At 34.3% G+C, this 16,300-nt stretch overlaps 1 protein-coding gene across 1 annotated transcript; it reads right to left on the bottom strand.

Moving 5' to 3' along the window:
- Positions 1-947: 947 nt before the first annotated feature.
- On the bottom strand, positions 948-16,133 carry LOC118273880 (geranylgeranyl transferase type-1 subunit beta). Its single transcript, XM_035591053.2, has 5 exons — positions 15,786-16,133; positions 13,780-13,907; positions 8,171-8,344; positions 6,578-6,741; positions 948-5,649 (listed from the first exon to the last, which is right to left on the bottom strand). Exons 1-5 carry the CDS (start codon positions 15,890-15,892, stop codon positions 5,155-5,157), a joined length of 1,068 nt encoding a protein of 355 aa, XP_035446946.2. The 5' UTR covers positions 15,893-16,133; the 3' UTR covers positions 948-5,154.
- Positions 16,134-16,300: the final 167 nt, after the last annotated feature.

Genomic DNA, 16,300 nt, shown 5'->3' with positions numbered 1-16,300 from the left:
GCGTGAGCGATTAATACACGAAGGCGATGCGATGCGGCGCGGCGCGAAAACAACAGACTGTTAAAATCTATTGACGAGGTCTACGTGACCAACCTCACTTGATACGGTACCGTCACATTTTTATTTATAATGTCGGAAACAGAAACAAAACGAAACGATTCTCATGCACGTAGGACATAGCCGCCGCGTCACAACGCATCGCACCGCACCGCTTAGTTGAATTCGCTTAGCATCACTTCGCGTTCGCTTCTAGATCGCTCACGCAAGAAGTCGTGTTACGTATACGCGTCTTTCAGACCCCTCTGTAACCTGGCGTCCTAGGCACTTTCCTAATTTGCCTTAGAAATAATACGGCTCTGTCCCCAAGTCACGCAACTTGATGACTTTCGTGAAATTATGCGTCACTTCCTCTAATTACTGACGTCACGTCACGTTAATCACTTTAATGCCCCTCAAACACTTAATCGTCCGCTTGTTTAGAGAACAAATGTTTTCTTCGCTAGCCACAGCCTTTGATGAGAAAGTAAATGTTCTAATGTTATAAATGGATTCTTAATTGCTGAACAATTGCTTGCTTGCTTTAGATTCCTAGGTCTTGTTTGCTTGTTGGAGTGAGCTAGAGTGAAAAGGAAAACAAAGCGGTAATGTATTCTCTCATCAAGAAAATGATTTTTTTTTAGTAAATAATTTTATCAATAGTTTTTTTTTATGTATCCAATACAAATGCAATCCAATATTTTTCTTCTCTCTCGCTGTATTGGATAATTATATGTTGTGATTTTTGTCTGAAGGCAGGTAAGAGGTTGAAAAGTGATATACGTAGGCTACTTTTTTCTTTGACCACGTAGAACCAGCCAACGAACCACAAAACAGCCAGTAATTTAAACACCAAAAATCTTTTATCAAATTCGTAGCTTATTAGGTCAACATAATCGAAATAAAAAACATTTTTCATTTTAACTTTCATTATATTATTTCAATATTTTTTAAACAAATCGAAATAAATGCTCAAAATAGACATAATTACATGTTCAAATTACTTTTTTCTAATAAAACTAATACTAAAACTTTACATAATAATTTACGCATAATTTTTTAAACACAAATCATAAAATAACATCGTTATTTTTTTATTTAATATGACAAACCTTTACTAATAAATTAAAAAATAAATAACAAATATTTAATTCGCGTTGGTCTCGAAATGTTTGTGAACTCATTACTTGGCGCCAAACTTGGCAATATTTGTTCGAATTTCAAATAATTACGTAGTTTATGTAAAACATTCGATTATAAAACTTATTCTAATCACGATAAGATTATTTTTTCCTTAGCTATTTATGCATACGTTGCTTTAAGAACAAGATCACAATCACTGAGATTTTTTATAACAAAAACACATACCTACTTAATTAATTTATTGCTTGAATTTTCCTCATTGGATACTAAAACAGGTTCGTAGTATTTTGGAGCAGACTATAGTAACTTTTTCAATTCACAATAACTTCTCTTTCCCTTAACCGTTAACAAGATAATTATATGCATTTAATTAATATGCGGAACGCAATGCTAACAAGAAGTTTGACTTTAAGGAATAATTTTAATATCCAAATGTATAAACTTAATGAGAAATAGATAAAAACTTTATGTATTTATTTATTTTGATAATAACAAAGAAACGATTAAAGCAATCCGTCTAGGTATTAATCTAATATTTCATTCTACCGCACCCTGTATAACTAGTAAAGGTTTGCCAATAAAAAAGCAACACACAAATTACAAAACAATTCAAGCCATAACACAACGTAGTAAGACACATTTTGCTAACGCAGGAACTGATAGATTTCATTATGTAAAAATATAAATAATTTCATTATAAAAAAATCAGTAAGCGCTTCTTAAAATGTTGATCAGTATTCTATACTGATCAGTAACTCATGCTTGCCTTGTAAAAAAACTAAGGTTATAGGGTTGACCAAACGTCAAACAAGCACACCAATGATATTAAGATTTAGTTCTCACCTTTTGGCGCTAGTGAGACTTTAAGTCCCTTACCGCCGTACCCAGAGTCATTTAATGGTTACTTAACACATTGAACGCCAACAACAGTTTTCTATTGGCAGTCAGACTTAAACTAGTCCTACAAAATCGTTACTAAGAAATCATTTATGTAATCATTAAATATCTCTGAGTATGGCAGTAAGGTCTCAACCATCGAACAGTCTAAAGTTGACTGACATGATATTAGTAAATGTTTAACTGATTTCAAAATCTTAACGTCTCTAGTAACACAAAAACCTTAGAACTCAGTTTATTATGATTCATAGAGAAAATGGACAATTATGGATTATGCTTTTGATAATAAATTGTGTCTCAACACTCTGTACCCTTAGTACGAGTTTGCTTTACGTTTATAGCAATCGAAACCAAGGCGCGTTCGGCGCTGTGATTGGTTGGTTTATTCGAGTCGTCCAATCAGAGCGCCGAATTCTCTCTCGTAAAGCGTAAAGCAAACTCATACTAAGGGTCCAGAACATCCTTGACCAAAAAATGCAAACGTTTATAGAATTGTGAAAGTTTTCCAAAACATAAAAATGCATGAAATAAATGCTTTAGAAATTACACCACGAAATTAAATGTGACTTTGATGCTTAAAGATAAATATTAGCATGGACTTCAGACATCAGTGAATAAATATGCAAAGAATGGCAGTAGATTTAACATTCAAAACATTCTCTATCTATTTGACATAAAGTTGGGTTCATTGGCCTTATGAATAGTTTGCTTTGGGACCAAACACAAGATATTTAAAAGTCATAGGTAATTGTCTATCTGCAGTTTGAATAAATTATAATATTATTATTATTCTAGCACTTTTATGAACTAACGGAGTGACTGCGAGCTTCCAAAAGATTTCGATGCATACTATCTCGTACTTGCGCCTTCATTAAAAACTAGGCTTAGACCACACTAGCGAATTCAACTTTATTATCCTCCAAAAAAAAATGGGTGAAAAAATAAAGCTGCTGGATCAAGACAGACTTTATCACCATCTCTACTCTTCCTGCGGGTATGTTAAGAGCAGACTAAGAGACTACACATTTGATAGAGACCGGGCATTAGGGCTATGAAGCAAATACAAAGAGAAGATGTCATAACTGGATTTCCTTTAACATAATACGTGACACTTTACGGGGAGCGCGTGACGTTACAAACCACGCCCCTCTCTATTTTCCATTTAGCGGTCTCATACTACAAAAACGTTGCCACTTGTCCACATTTTAATGTGCCACTTTCTGAGCGCGTATCACCTTTTTACTTAAATATAAATTGTGCAGTGCCGTTTTTTTTGTCACAGTGCACAATCACATTATGGCATCTCCTCTTTGTACTTGCTTCATGATCAGCGCTCTCCGATTGAAACTAATCATGAAACTGTGAAACATTCGACCTCCGTAGAATATTAATATTCTAAACCATTATTTCCTATTTGAACGTATAAAAATAAAAGTACTATAAATAAAAACTCAGTTTTGTAGGCTTCGGCGCAATCAAAATACCGATTGAAAGTGAAACTAAAATTGGTCAGCTGTTAAAAATAAATCGAATTATGAATAAATAATAAGTTCTAAGTGAAATGTAATAATTTTGTTATACATAGAGTCATTATATACTAAGAAACAAACCCAACTATGAGAATAGACATGGGAGTTGCACAACCTAATTCCCCCAGTCTGTTTCACCATCGTACTACCAGACAAACGGCAAGGCGCCACCCGTATATGGTTGATATTCCACCAATTCGCACGAAGCGTTTTGCTTCGAGTTTCCTTGTGCGAACCGCTAAGGAATGGAACTCCTTGCCGGAGTAACACAGGTTTTTTGAAAAATACAGCTTGACTTGACGAAACCTGTGTTTCTTGAAAAATACAACTTGGGTGTCTTCAAGTCCCGAGTGAACAGGTTGCTCATAGGTAGGCGTGCTCCATCTTCAGCCACATCATCGCTTACCAGGCGAGATAGTGCCCAAACGGTATTAAATATAAAAAGAAACTACTGTCTCAACGAGGCAGTCTGAAATAATAATAATTATATTGTATGCAGTAACTGAATAATGAATGACGTAAGAACCGAATTGAATTAATTGACGACTCTATAAACAGTATAAAGCAATGGTCAGCGTTTTAATTTTACATAATTAGTTCCACTTTCATTGGTACGTTATGTAATTCATTCTAATGGCATTACAATTATAATTTTGGGTTATCTAATGCTTAAAACTGTACCTTCACAATTTAATCAGTAAAATAATTTGAATATGAACGTCAGCATCAAATCTAATTAATTTGAATGTTTTTCAGAAATCAAGACTCTATATTAATAATACTTTTTTTCCTAAAAATGTTGATATTTTTAATGTCTTTGATGAGACATGTTATTTTTGTGTATAGCCCTATAAACTTTTAAACATGCTACCTACTGTTAACGAACCATATACTATTATTAACTTGATATTTCCATGTATTTAAATTGACTGTGTTAAAACGTCTATGTCTATTTGAATCTCGTAAAAACATCTATGACTGCGCCCTCTATCGACTATTATTAGAAACAGCTTAAAATTACATTTTGTGCAATAATTTGATAAATGCCTAACTACTCAACTGCTCATGGCACGTCGCGAGAAATTCTCATATTGTACTATTTACTGCTAAACATTTACTCGTTGTCCAATGACACCGTTAGGTACCCTATACCTAGGTATAAAGTATTAGCACCTATTTATTCATAAACATTACTTTAAGTACTAAAAAATTCAATATTATACAAAAGAATTATGCAACAGTAATAATACTTTAGCATAAAGAACGTTTTTATAAACTTATCTATATAAATTACGACAATTTCGGTAGGTAACTTAAAATTCATAGAAATCTTAGGTCAAACGAGGTTGGTAGGAAACTGCTATAATTGTGAATTTACAAGCGCAAATTGTACGCGTTACATTAAAAATTTGTTCGTTCTAATTAACAATTAAACTTGGTCCTTTATTTGTGCAGTGGAGCCCGACCTCACGAACAACGCCAAGTAAAGTAAACATTAATAAAGTCATTCACAATTACGAACAGTTTCACACGACCATGTGAGAGGTATTCATAAAACATGGAGATCTTCATTGTCCCACTTCGCGTGTAAAGACTTGAGATGCTCATACGCCCTTTTTGTTATGTTTAAAGTTGGTTCTATCTCCAGTAGTCCGCTTTCGCCTATTAAACTGAGGCCAGCTAAGCCTAGATATGTATGCATGGGGTCTGTGCACGTATCTGGCCATTTGGAGAATCCTCCTACTACCGTGTCTTGGGTCTCATAGACGTACCTCCTATTGGCTCCATAGTTAGAGTATTGTAGCATGTCTAGTATTTTCAGGGAGGCTCCTACCCAGAAACTGTAGCAGGTGTCGACTGGCTTGTTAGGCCTGCCTTGGAAGCCGTCGACTTGCCTGAAGAGGAGCCACCGCTTGAGGCCTTCCACTTGCTGTTCTGATAGCTTGTGTAGTTGGTTCGTGAGGCTCAGTGTGGCTAAGGCGCAGAAGGTCGTACCGCCGTGCGATTCTAACTCAGGACATTGAGCGATGCCGTAGTCGTAACCCTGTGAAGAATATAATTTCAATTAAGACATCAGTACATTGTGCAGTGGCATTGTGCACCCACTTCTCACTATTTGTGTTAAAGTCCCATGTAATAGTGAGCAAACAAACATATATACTAATATTATAAATACTATACTAATACTAATATTATAAATACTATACTAATACTAATATTATAAAGCTGAAGAGTTTGTTTGTTTGATTGTTTGTTTGTTTGTTTGTTTGAACGCGCTAATCTCCGGAACTACTGGTCCGAATTGAATAATTCTTTTTGTGTTGGATAGTGCATTTATCGAGGAAGGCTATAAAACATCACGCTATGACCAAAAGGAGCCGAGCAGAGCGGGTGAAACCGCGCGGAAGTAGCTAGTAAGAAATAAAACCCCTAGCAACATTTAAGCTTCGTAGCATAATTTTATACTACCTATTCAGGAATAGAATATCAACAAAATATTGTCAAGTCGGAACCAGAGAGCCAGCCCAGAATCGCGAATAGAGATCAAGAGTCAACTACATTTCGCCAATTCATTAACAATGCTTTAGGACGTAGGTATGTTTTCCACTAACTATTACAACACAAACATAATTTACGCGATAGCAGTTAATTAAACCAGACGCTTTATAGCTTTCCAGATAATTGCACATTTAATTATGGTTTACATTAAAGAACAAGAGTTGAATTCAATCGTCGCTTTCCGATTACCGGCGTGACACAACGCTTACGTTCGTGTTTCGCTATATGAGTGAGATTATCATAAACCTAATCCCTCAGCTTTACGATTATCCAATAAGTGGCGCCAATTGCTTACCATCATGTGGTATATCTATGGACTAAGAGTCTGACACTCCTTCTCGCCTCGCCCAGGGCGGGAGAAGTCATTGGATGATTTACCCCCTTAAAAAAAAATCCATAAAAACAATACTTACTATAGATTTAATGATATAATCCGTAGCCTTCTCAATGTTGAATCCGGACCAGTCGTTAAGTATGTAGCTGACACACGCTGCGCAATACACGAAGCGCATATCGGACTCGCAGCCCGACAGCGTGGCTGCGAAGTTACCCTCCTCCGTTTGTAGAGCTTTCACACCTAGAAAATGAGACAATATAAATAATTATTTGATCGTCATCTTACTTAATGTTATAAATGCGAGTGTTTGTGAGTTCGTGTGTTGGTGAAGGGAACATTAGAATAAAATTTGATATAGGGGTAGATCATGGTCTGGAATAACACATAGGATATTTTTATCGGCGAAGCCGCTAGCATTAGCTAGTATTTAGTGTGTAGTAGAACCATGCTTCGACACGAATGAGTAGGCTCAACCAGATTAATACCACGGCCTCATAGAAAACCGACGTGAAACAACGCTTGCGTTGTATTTCGTTGTGTGAGTAAGGTTACCAAAGGCGTAATTCAATTCCTATTCAAATTCCCAATCTTCTAAATCCCCGATACCGTACCAACCCCTAAACTCTTCGGGTGTCCATGGGCGACGGCAATTGCTTACCATTAGATAATCCGTCTGCGCGTTTACCGGCTTATACCATAAAAAAGGCCAAGTAATTAATCACTCGCATCTATTCTAACATCGTCACAATCGTAATACATCGGTGTCTTAGTTAAACTCACATGCCCTTGTGAACTTATAATAAAACACACACAATAGTAACATTATTATAATTACCAAAGTAAATTATCTAAAGACTCAATATTATTCTCTCATTAATATTTCATACATAAGAACCAACATAATACACACTAATCTGCTAATGGAACCAACTGCGTATCATATTCTCACAACAACATAGGCGCAAAGAAAAACCAGGAAGTTAGGCGTCCTCAAAATCAACAACAAAAAAAGTTGCCCCTATTCTCGGAAATAATTTGGAAAGCAAACATCCAATTCGGACAACAATACTACTGTTTGCCGCAGATATAAGTGCCGTAGTTACTTCCCGGACGAGTCATTCATAAACAGCTATACATAACACATCTATATGTTTATGTACATATGAACGTTTTCCCCACAACTCTTGAACGATACTTCTATTTATAATGGCTAAAAGAATGCGCTCCATTCCGATATTTTTCCCATTGCTACGAATGTTTGTTTGACTTCTTTGCGTTCAATGTGTATGTTGGATTTACTTGAAAGATATATAACATATCTCTATGTTTCTTATAACATAGCTAAACGGAGGATGATTAATGCAAATAAATGTTGCATAAGCTATGTTTTTTCATAATTAAGGGACCCGCTGTGATTTGAAAGTAGTAGAGCTTTTCTCAATTAATTAACGTGAAAAGGCGTATTTTTTAATTTATTTATTTTATTTAGTTATTAAATCTTTATGTACACAACAAAGGTACATTGGCGGACTTAGTGCCTTTGGTATTAACTACCACTTAACTTGGATACAAAAAGAACATGTAATAGATAGGTGCAAGGTAAGTAATAGCAATTATAAGGCGAAAATTGTACAATTCCTGTAGTAAAATAAGTATAATATTAACTTACCAGCGACTAAAGCTTTCCTATTGACTCTAGAGAGGTCATCACCCATTGCGAGCAGGATACAAAGACCGGTATACGTCATTGCTAGATGCCCGCAACGATAGTGATTGTTGGGGGGATCCAAATCTATATTTATTGTTGAGGACCCTTGGAAACCGCACATCGACATATCACCATCTGTAATCGAAGAACAAATTGTTTTTGTAACATTGTAAATTGGATGTTTTCACGTTTTACATAATAGCTATTTTCGTTTTGACGCCATAATCGACTTATATTCTATTTTTAATTTAATTAATTGTGGGATAAATAAGAGGAACGGGATAAGAGTATTTGGACAGTATTTAACTAATTGTAGCTTACTATTCAGTAGGTATAGGAATGTCAATAAGTTTATAATTTTATTATACCTAATACAACGACACGTGCACATTACGGCACGTAATGCCGTTGTACAATGTACACCCACTTTTCACTATTTGTGTTATAAGTCCCATGTAATAGGGGTGAGCCTATTGCCATATACTAGGCACAAATCCATTCCGTGCTACAACAGAGATTTTTTTCTAAAAACCAACGAGGCAGTTAATTTTATTAATCTGTATTTTAACTAAAGTATTATTTACGTAAGGTATGCATGGAATCGGATTCGGAGGAATCACTGTTAAGATTTTTAATAACCCGTATCAAAACAAGGTTGACACGTACACATATAAGTAAATATAAAATGTAACATCTTCATAAGTCGTAGACAAGGTTGTTTAATGTATTTACATGTCGATAACCGTGCAATAAAACCGCTACTTAAGTAAAAACATGTTCAAATAAAACAAATATGATAACGTTACTACTTATTGCAATGTGTTAAGTATGCGTAAATAAAATGCCTGGTTATAATCTAACGGTTATAAAGTTACATTTTAAGATTAAACTTTATTTAAACACATGTACATTTACTGATGTGCTTACATGGACTTAGCACTTTACTTCCTTAGACCAAATAACTAAAACTTTTACATGATCAGATCGTTTATCATACATTATGCTAGAGTACCTATACTGAATGTGTGGGAGAGTCATGCTTCGTCACGAATGACCGGCTCGACCGGAGTGATACCACGACCTCATAGACAACCGACGCGACGTGAAACAACGGTTGCGTTGTGTGAGTGAGGTTACCGGTGGCCCAATTTCCCAATAACCCTTATAAAGAAAAGGGCGGCAACGCACTTGTAACGCCTCTGGTGTTTCGGGTGTCCATAGGTGGCGACGATTGCTTACCATCAGGTGATCCGTCTGCTCGTTTACCGGCTTATACCATAAAAAACCTAGTAAGGAGGTTTTAAAATGATAAGAGACCCCAATTTACATAAAATGGTGCAGATTGTAGTCATAATAGTAATTTTAGCACCCACTTTGGAAAATTTTGTCATGTCTTACCTAAACATAAAAAAGTCGTGACCTAATGAATAACAAAGTCGGCTAGAACATTGTAGACCAAACTGACACTAGTTACAATCAGCTACTAAGGTCCAAAATCGCAGACAAACATTGTTCTTTATTTTTTCTTTTTGTGATTGTGAAAGTTAGATCTATCCGAGTCAACTCAAGGTGTTTGCTTCAACGATAAAGTAAGCATCTAGCTAAAATAGATTAAAAACTCGTATCGTATCGTCACGTCTTTAATTCCCGAAGGGAGTAAGCAGAGGTGCACATTATGGCACGTAATGCCCAAATACAATGTAGCCTCACTTTTCACCATTTGTGTTAAAAGTCCCATGTAATAAATAGGGGGTGAGCCTATTGTCATATATTGTGAACAATTCTAAACACCGTGCTAATACTAACATTTTCGAATAAACAAAAAAACTATTAAGGAAACTGCATGTTATCTAATTCACAATAGGTTTTTGCATAGGTACATGAGCTGTTTTTAGGTGATTATTACGAGTTACTTAGACAAGGAAACCAGTTGCTCCTATCATATCGTGGTACAGGTTTGTTTGACATGCGGGTTTAAGTTTTAAGTCCACATCAGGTGAACGGGAGTTTAGAATATGGTATTAGATTACTGCAAGAGGAATGGAGCTATACAACCTACATAGCTCCGTCCCTCTTGCACTGCTGAATCGAAGACACAATATAGTATTATCGGAGACTTAGAATATTAGTTAGGTACCAGTCTTGGCGGAGGCACTGCCGTTCCCCCAGCTAGATTAATGGATCACAACTTTCTGTGAGGCCGTTGCTAACCGGTAAACAAGATGATATTCGAATATTCCAAATGCATACCTAAGTAGTGACTGCAAGTATTTCCAAAAGGAAAAACTGATCACGATTTGTCCCGCATTGAAACGCGGATAATACTTAAGCACTGAACATTCATTCGATATTTTTTTGATTTGGTAAACAGCGAAATTTTTAAATGAAATGTCATATAAAATTAACATAGTTATAGGGAAAATCTTTTTTTTTTTTTTTGAGTGGGGAAAATCATTCAAGACTTCTTCCGCCTTGAGCGAGGCGAGAGGGAGTGTCAGACTCTTACTGACTAAAAACCACCCCGTTCCTTCTCCTGCTTTTTGAGCCGGAGCCCCGGTAAACCTGCTAGGTAGTCCGCAGCTCCGGATCAGAAAAATCTTTGCGCTTGGATTAACTAACTATGCAGGTTTTACTTGCAATCAAAATGGCACAACACGATTACGAGAATAAACGAATTAAAGGCAAAAGCGGTCAGACCTGTTGGTAACATTAACTGAGCGACACGATGTGACCTCTGACGATTTTTGTGGCCTTGTTACATCGGCAGACATTTTTTATGCATTTATTGACAAAAACTTTTATCTTATCTCAAACTACCAATGCAATACAGCAGTTTCCTACTAGTCAAATTCAATACTTTTATCGAAATGTCAAAAATATTTTATTTTTGACCTAGGAAACTACTCAATTACCTATGGGTGATAATTCCCGATACTCCCAGTAAACATAGTTAGCAATTTTCCTTCCTTTCATCCTGATTATTGTAACCATAAAAAATCTCATCCAATTTAGTGCAGCTGTTTTGAAGTTATGCGCGTACATTTCAAACATTTTGGCGATTCGTTTTTATTTATACATGGTGTAACGGTACAGATAGGTACACTGACTTGGTTTTTTGGTGCTTTTGAAAGTAGAAATGTCTGAATACCGGTCTCAAAGCGAGTTCTTGTACAATATACTTTCAGATGACTCATATTTAACTATAGGTACACAATTGAATACTTAAGCTAATGTTCTACTCATTATGTCCACGAAACTGTTCATTTCTCACGCAAAAACGCAATTTTGATCTCTATTCTTGATTAATAGAATTCATTTGCTTTTATTACATCCTGTACATGTGTATGACAATTAACTCCTAAACTGCTGATCCAAAATGATGACGATTTTTATGATAATTATAAGTACTTAACAATTGCTATTTATATTCTAGTGTATTTGGGAAAAAGGTAGGTACGTTTTCGGCACTTCCCGCTTCGAAGACTAACTACATAGGTACCTATCCAGTCAGCTATTTTACTAGCCAATTTTATAAAATCGACATTAAAAAATTGAGCCGATATCGTAGCAAGAACAAATTATGATTACTATGCCTACAACACTAAGTTATAACGGCTCATTAGATAAACTAAATCCTACTGAAATAATCGTTATTCCTTTCTTATTCAACATAGGTATGTACATATCCACCCACATATTATTCATAAGGGTCACCTAATTGTCCCATACTCTAGTACGATAAAGGATTTAGAAATTACTGATAGTAGAGACAACAGCAACACAAGCTTACCTATATTTCCTAACGTATTTTCTACTTTATTACAAGAGAAACAAGATTGAAAATAATTTTGACTAATGGTCCCCACATTTCTTAATATATTTTCAACTTTATTACAAGAGTGACATAAGATTCAAAATCGATCAAATGATTTAACTATGGGTGTATCTGGACGTGCTGCCTTTCCGTATATTATTAACACGAGGGGAGCCGTGTCCGCTTTTGACATTGAATTTAAAAACCTTGTTGACCTCGTGGAATGCGGTACAAGTAGACAGATAATATAATAATCGAATCGTATTATAACAGACTTCAACATAGGTGCAAAGATATTATGGTAAATGAGAAGATGATTACCTACTAATCAACTATAATTTGTTGGTCATGCAGACTGCTAACGAGGTTTCTGTACCCTTAGTACGAGTTTACTTTACGTTTCAAGTAATCGCGTTTGGCACTCTGATTGGTTGGTTTATTTGAGCCGGCCAATCAGATTGCATAATGGGCTCGTTTCGATTACTTTAAACGTAAAGCAAACTCATAGTAAGGGTACAATTTTTGGTTATGTATAAAAAAACAAAGTCCTTTATTCGTTGTAGACCCTTTCAAAGCAAAGAGGTACATATTTAATTAAGAGGCACATACTTTTCGTCATTAGAAAAAAACGTAGGATAAAAATAAATGCATAATATAAAATCATCTGTTGCATGACAAAATGTCATTCAATATAATAAATTATGTGATTAATTGTCTTCGTATTTGATAAAGAAAACAGCTGTATAAGTATTTTGTACAAAGAACAATATTAGCAATTGATGAAAGATAAATATTATTGCACTTGCATTCCACAAGTATGACAAGAGATTTAAGGTCAAAGAGTTTATTTATGGCATAAATGTCAATCACACCACTTTTATTACGATAGGTACTGAGATTAAGCTTTTAAATGCACAGACAGAGCAAAAGCAAGGAGAATACTATACTACTACTACATTAACAACGTATCAAGGTATGTACAGATCAACCTACTACAATCTGTCCATTTCATTCACGCGTTTTTCGATTTTATAACAAAATTTAATAAAAGTCGAACAAAGAAATTTAACAGAAAGAAAGAAGCGACTACACTATCCGTTACATACACACATTAATATAGCCTTTATGTAGGTACCATGGAAAACATACGGAAACTATCAAATATAGTAACTAACAAATTACTAGTTGACACTATAGAAGCTTCTTCAGGATTCAGCTACGCTATTCTGTAATTGTCAATTCGAAAAATTTGTAGTGAGCTCGATCGGGATTCGCCATGTCATTGGTTGTGAGAATAATTTCGACCAATGACGGACGAGAATTCGATCGAACAAACTTCGAATGTTTCGAATTGACAATAACTAATAAAGAATAGTGTAGCTGTACTCAATGGGTAAAATGAACTGGTACCCTATTGCAAGGCTGTTGTCCATCTATCTCTTTGTGTTTCTGTGACCTAGCTGCATCCCATAAATCATGATAGTCACACAGTTATTTAAAAGGTAAGTCTACTTAGTAGTAATTACTTTTATTGTGAACTGGCCATCGAGCCAAAGATATTTTTCTAGTTTCTACTTTTTTTACAGTGTCAATTTTCTATTGTTCTGTCACTGCTTGACAGATTATCTGTTTGCTACGAGTTTGGTTTAATTGAGATTCTTTATTACATTAATTAGCACTTACTTTGAGCCGTTTCCTTTCTTTTACCTCTTAGTTACCTATCATTTACAGTTAAAAATAAACAAAAAGCACTTACTATTTTTATCGGGATGCACTTGAAGTCTATAAATCCATTCTATTATTCTTGTCCTTAAGTCCAAAGAAACTGACGATATTGCACCAAGAACATCCAATCCAGAAACAGAAAAATATGCAATTGTTACTCTGAAATAAAAGAGATAAGATTTAAAATTGAATGTGTAACATATCAGGAAGTAAATTTAGATGTAGGTACAAAAAGCTCAATGAAGGTAAAATAAAACATTTATTTTTGTTTCAATTATACCGTTCAACCTCTGTGCACACATTAATTAGTGAATAACTAATTTAAATTGTACTTTTTTTAACTCATCAAGAATCATTGAATTGTATAATTAAATATCAACAGTACATAAACAAAGTTTTTTACATACAGCCTTAACGTAAACAGTACATACAACCTTAACATAAAGTATTTTTTATAATTTGCAACAACATCTTTTTAATTAAGAATCACTAATATCTATGTCATACCTACTATGTAAAGGTAATATTTTGTAAGTAGAGACATATTTAATTGTAATTATTTTTGTAAAACAAAACAACGTCACACCTTTCATCCCTGAAGGGGTAGGCAGAGGTGCACATTACGGCATGTAATGCCACTATACAATGTACACCCACTTTTCACCATTTGTGTTATAAGTCCCATGTAACCTATTACATGGGTTTTATTTTTATATAACAGTAAATTTCTTTAATGTTTTTTAGTTTTATTGTGTTGTAATAAAAAAACATATAAAAATATAACACAATATTATGTACTCTTGCAAATGTAGATAAACAAAACTAGTCGGAAATGAAACAGGTAAAATATTTCTTATCATTTTCAGTATTTAATGTCAATAAATAAAGAACATTTTTGCTTGGCAAATTAATTAAGTTCTTACACCGCATGCACAGTTACTAAACTATTAATATGTAAATGAATAGATAAGTATCACTTGTAGCAAGTTCTTTTAGTTTTCACAATCATACTTGTTTCTGTAAGCACAATTAGCTTCAAGCACCTATCTTATACTATTAGTATATTATACGATAAGATATACTAATAGTATAGGATAGGTTCTTGAAACTAATATAGATACAAGCACAGAATAATATTCTGTACTGGTACTTTTATATACCTATATATAGTTTGTGTTTGAATGCCCTAATCTCCAGAACTACTAGTCCAATTAGAAAAAATATTTTTGTGTTGGGTAATCTATTTATCGAGTAATGTTAAAGACTATAAAACATTGAGCTACTATCTAAAGGAGCTGAGCAGAGTGCTGAGAAGTAGCTGGTATTAAAAATAAAGATTTTTGAAACTTGACTTCCAAGAAAATTATTAATACACAAGTTACGTAGTTGTATTGATACACCTAAAAAAATCTTCTATCAGTCAGACACATCAATTTTTGCTCATGTTTATTTCATATTATACTCATAATTCCTACCTTCTCTGAATTAATTTATTTAAATACTTCTGAGTATTGGCCGAACCATATTGCCACAATTCTAAATTAGGACAATTATCCCAAATATAACAAGTGCTCCAATTTAGACTCAATTGCTATAATAAATAATGTTCATTTCATGACTGCATGCTGCTATTAAAATGGTATTGAGTTGTCAATAACAACTCAACTATACAGGTGAACTATACAGAAACATAGACCGTGAACTTTGTCACATGGGTCTAGGCAGTTACTATATTACTTTTACTTTTAAAATCAACATAAGGAGGTATGTTAATGCTGTAATCAATTGAACTTTTTGTACATCAAATCACACTCGTTTTTATAGCTAAATTAATATGATTCTCATGTCAATTTTTATCACAGCTACTAATATTGTTGCTTTTAAAGACTATGTGACTGCTTCATGCATGGTAGTGACCTCGATAACTAGGTACTGTAAACAAGTTGGAGCTAGACAAGGAGCTGCATTGACTGTGAAAGTAATAAATTAATGTAAGGAGACTTATCAAACCGATAACTTAGCAATTATATTCATTACCTGGTAGTATCATGAGATGACAACGACGATGGTAAAATGTTAAGAAATCTCATAAAATATTTCACATGCTGCCGGTGAGCCATAATTTTATTCTCTTCGTGATTCATTTTTGATATAAACTTTACTCAAATTCAAACGTAAAACAATTTGTATAAATGAAATTATACACTCAAATCAAAATTAAATGGACAAAGCCAACACACTTTTTGTTTAGAAATTGCTCCAAACTATCATTTATATACGAATTTATTTCATTTTTTATTTTGTCCACTCATTAATTTAGCGACACGAAAACTCAGACTTGACTTCTGTCTGACACAAGCACAAGACTGACAGAGACACACAATTTCAATGACAATTTATCTAAGGGAATGACGTTTTACTTTGTCTGTACGAAAACCGAACTTTAAAAACCGATAAATCAAAATAATTTTGAAAATTCGTTTTTCAAGACATATAAGAAAAAATATTGAGACTAGTTGTTTGAAATAATTTAATCTACAAAAAAGATACTA

This window comes from Spodoptera frugiperda, chromosome 3 (genome assembly GCF_023101765.2).
Source record: "Spodoptera frugiperda isolate SF20-4 chromosome 3, AGI-APGP_CSIRO_Sfru_2.0, whole genome shotgun sequence".
NCBI classification, from domain to species: Eukaryota; Metazoa; Arthropoda; class Insecta; order Lepidoptera; family Noctuidae; genus Spodoptera; species Spodoptera frugiperda.
The sequence above is the reverse complement of the archived record's forward strand: the minus strand, read 5'-3'. Positions and strand labels throughout refer to the sequence as shown.